Consider the following 5,399-nt stretch of genomic DNA (forward strand, 5'->3'; position numbering starts at 1 on the left):
TGTAATCTTGTGTAGATTAAGCAGGCAGTTATACATAAAGATTTCACCTTCACGCTCCTCGTCTATTGCGCTGTTTTGATCAGGACTGTGGTTCCTTAAGTTGCAAAGAACTGCAGGACACGGCGTGGCAGGGATTTATCTTTGTCCATCGGGTGGATTAGGTAGGAACGTTCATGGCTTGTCGTTAATCCAGATTAATATTATTAGTTTCTTTACGTTCAGTTGCTTGTTTACGCTTGTTTTCTGTTTATGTGAATTTTTGCTTGTGTAATGCCGCTAACGTTATGTATTAAAAGCAAGTCCTTTTAATTCATCTCCGTAGATTGACTAAATCTTTTTTTTTTCATTTTAGTGAAGCAGTTCCACAGAGATGGAAATTGCAGGGCTTGGGGGGTGTGTTTCAAGCACTCGTACTCTTCTGGGCCACGTTCCTCCCGACCCTGCTGCCGTTCTAATACTGGCTTTTTAAACAAACTCCCACACCAGCTTGCCTTTGCCGCTGTGCTCGGAGCAAGCGTCTCCAGCAGCGGCTTCCAATTTATAATTTATTAAGTCACGCAGCTCTTGGACTCTGGGGCTTTTGGAGAGGATTTTGTATCTCCCTGATGTCGATGTAGAGTCTGGAAAACGCAGGGGGAAGGAGCGTTTCAGCTTGCAGTGGGTTTCTGGTGGGGGGAGAGCTCCGTGGCCGGGCCGGTGGGCACTTTGTGTGTGTTTTTGGGGAGCGTTCCCTTCCGTCTGATGGCGAGGGTGAGTGCCGTGGGGTGTCACTGGGCTTTTCGGATGGAGCCACGGTTTGGTAGCAGCAGATGATTTGGGCTAGTTAGCTGTTCCTGTGAAAAAACACAATTCCTTTGAACCCGCGGGTCACCGGTTGTAGGCTGATTATTTCCCCCCCTTCCCCGCCCCACGTAATGCGTGTGTGTGAGAGAGATAATTAAAAGCTTTTAGTTAAATAAATAACTAAGCCGCTCAGGCGGCTTTCTAGTAGAACTGCAGAGTCAAACACTTGGAGGTAGAAGATGGCGTGTGCTGGTCCCGCAGCTTCTCCTCCGTCTTCCCCCTGGTCTCAGTGCGTGATTCCATACGGGCTTTTCCCCCCAGGGGGCTTGGATATGGCTCTGTGTGAGAGGAAGCCACCCGTTATCACCAGACAGAAGGGAAAGCTGCCCGTTAGGCGGGAACAGCCCCGTCCCAGTGTGTGCAGGGCCCCGGGCTGTATTTATTTCCCACTATTTAAACTGGGCTCCATAAACAGGATGAATAATTCCTGCCTGGGTTCCTCTGCGATGCCGGCGTGGAAACGAATCGAAAGGATGAGCTGGTCTTTGCGATTTGTTTACGAGAGGGGCTGGACACCTCGGGACAGGCAATGGCAGAAGGGTTGAAGGGCGGTTTGGTTTTATTGCTTAGAAGCGGAGCACGGTGGGATGTTTTATATTCAAGCCCTGGTTTCTGTCTCCGTGAGCTGCCGGCGGTGGCCCAAGCCAGGCACTCCGAAAATGAGGAACATGCAGCTGGTGAGCATTCCTGGAGAGTGTGAGGAGCCGGTTGTCATTGGGCAGAGGCTGGTTCGTGGAAGGGTAAAAAAAATCTTTGGGGTCCAGCTTCAGCTGCTGAAGCCGGGAAATATTTCTCCTCCTGCAGCCCTTGCTACCTTCCAGTTCCCGAACCGGATCAAAAGGTCCTCCAACCAAATAATCCACCATTTCTCCTCTTGAACGTGAGGGGCCAAGGAAAGCAGGATGCCCTGGGGCTTTATGGAAAGGCGCATATTTTCTTTGGAAAGCGGACAGAGAGGTGGGAAGCATTGGAGAAAGGCCTTACCATTCCCCGCGAGAAGAAGAGACCTGGGGGTCTTCATTCTAAATTCGTTTTCTGATGGTCCTCCTGTAAAAGCCTTTGCAAAAGAGAAAGAAGAAACCACAAGTCAGCCCGAAAGCCCTGCCATGAAAGCATCAGGCACAGAGGAGGGGAGCAGAGAGCAATTCCAAGGTGCATCCCTGTCCCTGGCAAAGCAGAGCCAGGCCAGGCGTAAGCGTTGGAAGAGCCTTGAGCCTGTCCTTGGGGAGAGGAGAGAGGCCACCAAGGTCCCCCCTCCTGCAGAGCCGGGGTTTCTCTTGGGGCAGAAGCAGCAGATTGGTGTGTTTGTGAAGGAGGAGCTGAGGGAGAGCCAGGGACCTTCTGGGGTTTGTACTTACTCTTCACTGTTGGTTTTCTGAGGATGGGGTAGCAGGGGAATTTGGCCCGTATAGGCTTGATGAGGCTTCGATACCTCGGGCGCAGGATATATTGGACCACAGGAGCTGGTACTGGGAAGGCTGGAGGGTACCAATACAGGTAGGGGACTGGGTTTATGCTGCAAGAGAAACAGGACAGACATTTCAGGGAAGGATTCAGTGTGGACTGATGCAATTGTTGAGGTACAAGCCCCGTTTGTTAAGAGCAGCATGGGTGAGAGCACGTGGAACCAGCAGGGCCCAGGATCTCCAGGCTTCCCAGGGAGACAGAGGCTATTCCAGCTCCAGGTTTCCCTGGAGGGACTGGAGTGTGTGTTGGTGGCAGGATGCAGAGCTTCATGGGGATGGTGGCAGGAGTGCCCAGGAGAAGAGGCCCTGAAGAGCAAGCGCTCCTGGAGAAACACTCACTTGATGTTGTCTGGCAGCAGAGCTCCTCCAGTCCCCCAATTCTCCTGGGTCCAGTCTTCCTCCTGAGGGGCCCTTGGCGGGGACTCCAGAGGCAGAGTGTGGTTTGCTTGAGCTGTAGGAGGCCAAAGGGAAAGACTGAGGAAGGGCAAGGCCAAAGCCCAAGCCAAGGCTCTTCCTCATTTCTGTGAGAGCAGGTGGGAGAGAAGCCACCACTTGGCTGAAAGCCGGGCTGTGGGCATCCCGAGGCGGGACACCAGCCCCCAAGAGAAAGACTTGAAGCCAGCCTCATCCAGTCTCTCCCACAAAGAGTGGCTGCAGCCCATTTCAGACCAATTTGCCTGCCCAACGTACCTCTCCTGATCTTCTCAGAGGTCTGGGACTCTGGAGCTGGAAGAGGGTCCCAGCTGGCCTGGATGGGCGGCAGGGGGATGTCTGGGAGTGTTACATCCCTGTCTAAGAGGATCTGGAAGGAGACAATGTGCGTGCAGGTCACATACCCATAACATGGATACGAGGCCCCTTTTCAGCATGGAAAAAGGCTGCTAAGATGATACAAACTCTTTTGAAGAGCAAAGTGTTTCAAAGTTGAGGAAAAAGACTCAAGTCAAGGTTTTACAGAGGCAGCACCTCCAAGGGGAAAAGTAAGAAGCCCCAGAGGGCAGAGGAGCGAGAGCAGCTGATTGTGCATCCTCGATTCATTTGCAGAGCCTTCAGAACCTTACCCTCTTTGGTGTTTCAAATTCCTCTTCCTCTTCATCGCTATCAAAAACGGAGCCGGAGTCCATTGTGTCTGTATAAACTTGTGAGAATTTCCTCTTCCTGTCGGATGGTGTTCTGGGGCTCCAGGACAGGTCACTCCCAGCTTTTCCCTCCTGCCGCTCGGTGGTAGAGGGCTCCAGGCTCAGCTGGGCCACTTCCACTTGTCCCCTTCCAGAGTCCCGAGGCTCTTCACTCTCCTCTTGGTGGTTTCTGAAGGGATCAAAAGCCCCAAATCGTTAGATTAAAACATGGGCAGCTAGCAGATTGCGTCTCTTCCTTGATTGAAATCCCTAAAGGCCCAGAACCAAGCTTCTCCCTCAAGATCACCAACGGGATTCACTCACCCGTCTTGCTGCCAGTTGGTCACGGCAGTCCCCGCCAGGTCTTCGTGGGGCTGGTCTTTGTGGTCTTCATCGTCTGACGTGTCCTTCAGGAGAGAGCCCAGAGATCAGTTCCTCTGAGCAAGAGAGGGGGCATCTTCCCTCTGCTCAGCTTCCCACAGGGTGAATCAAGTTAAGCCCCCTCCCGTCCCCACCAGGGAGAAGTAAAACCCCTTGATCTAACGGCAAAGAGATACCCCAGAGAAGAAAGGATGGTTTTGGCAGCCATTGTAGCATTTGCCACAGTTTGTAAATCCAAGCTGAGTTAACTCTGCCTTGGACAAACATTAATTCTTTGTAGCAATGACCCGAGTTGGTATTTACCATGAGTGCAGGTACGTTTGATAAAAGACGATTCACTAGTAGTTTTTAGTATTTTTAGGTCTAATAATCTAATAAACTATCTAATATCTTAAGAAACTACTTAATATCTAAGAAACTAAGAAAAAAGTATATAAGAAACTAATAATCTAAAAATCTAATAAGTGTTAAGCTAACAAACTCCTAATCCTAGCTCCTAAACTAACAAACTCCTAATCCTAGCTCCTAAACTAACAAACTCCTAATCCTACCTCCTAAACTAACAATCTCCTAATCTCAACTAGTATTTGTTCTAATCGCTAATAATTGTCGCTATCAGGTTGTTTTCCGATCTCAGTGGAGGGTGGAGAGCTGGGGACACGAGCGGCTCCTCCGAGACTCTCCACGGACGCGCTCCTTGGCGCTGCCTTTTCTCTCTAGAGCGGCATCACAATGGGGCCTGGGAGACGGGGCTGGAGCAGGCGGCCGAGGGCACAGGCCCCATTCCTGGGGAGGCAGGAGGCCAAGAGTTCTCCTGGGACTTGAGAGACACCAGGGAAGCAGGAGAGATTCAAAAGCTCTTCCCACAAGAGCTTCCACTGCCATGGGCACCTCAGGCAGCCTCTTGAGAGCTTCTGTTCACCAGACACCACTGCCCCATGGCCATTAAATTTAGGAATTTGTTGCCATGAGCAAAGGCTTTGGGTTTCTTGTTTGTTTTGGAGGAGGAAACCACAGATCCCAACATAACGTTGTGTTTTATGAACGGGAGGTGTGCGTCCGGGCCACCGTCCCGCTGCCTTGCCCCTTCCTCTCAGCACAAAGGGCCGAGGGGGCAGGAGGAGCAGCTTCCCTCGTGCCTGTGGCCAGGGACAAGGTGTGACTGAGACCAGGAGCAGGGGAGGCGACGTTCTGCTCCCCAAAAAGCTGTGGATGGGGCCACAGGAACCCCCCGGCTCTGGGGAGATGGGTTTCAGAGCAGAGCTCTCACCTGAGGGGGATGGAAAGGAGCAGAGGCCTCTCTCAGGGCGGCATTTTGCAGTGTCACCCGAAAGACCCCTTGAAAATCCCCAAAGCAAACCTGTTAGTCTGCCTTTTAAATACTGGTTTCTGTGTTTTCTAGTCCTGCTTGTGGCTTTTTCTTGCCGTGCACATGAGTCATCAGAGACACGAGCTGTTGGGACCCTTCGGGGCTGCAGCCCCTTGGGTGGAGAGGGGAGAAGAGCGGTGGGGAGCTGTATTCCCCCCCCTCCCCCGGCCAAGGGAGTCCTCCGGCTCTTCACAGAAATGAAGACACAGCTGTCATTTTGTC

At 52.0% G+C, this 5,399-nt stretch overlaps 1 protein-coding gene across 1 annotated transcript in view; it reads right to left on the reverse strand.

Annotated features, from left to right (window-relative positions):
- Positions 1-641: 641 nt before the first annotated feature.
- The window catches only part of LOC106898491, a 14,753-nt gene continuing 9,995 nt past the window's right edge, over positions 642-5,399 (reverse strand). Inside the window, exons 3-8 of the mRNA XM_014959767.1 lie at positions 3,752-3,834; positions 3,371-3,617; positions 2,649-3,111; positions 2,202-2,359; positions 1,828-1,900; positions 642-833 (exon numbers count right to left, since the gene is read on the reverse strand). Of these exons, the coding sequence (XP_014815253.1) occupies positions 2,355-2,359; positions 2,649-3,111; positions 3,371-3,617; positions 3,752-3,834 (798 nt within the window). The 3' untranslated portion in view covers positions 642-833; positions 1,828-1,900; positions 2,202-2,354. The remainder of the gene's footprint in view (positions 834-1,827; positions 1,901-2,201; positions 2,360-2,648; positions 3,112-3,370; positions 3,618-3,751; positions 3,835-5,399) is intronic.

Source organism: Calidris pugnax, unplaced genomic scaffold (genome assembly GCF_001431845.1).
Source record: "Calidris pugnax isolate Ruff unplaced genomic scaffold, ASM143184v1 scaffold402, whole genome shotgun sequence".
NCBI lineage: Eukaryota > Metazoa > Chordata > Aves > Charadriiformes > Scolopacidae > Calidris > Calidris pugnax.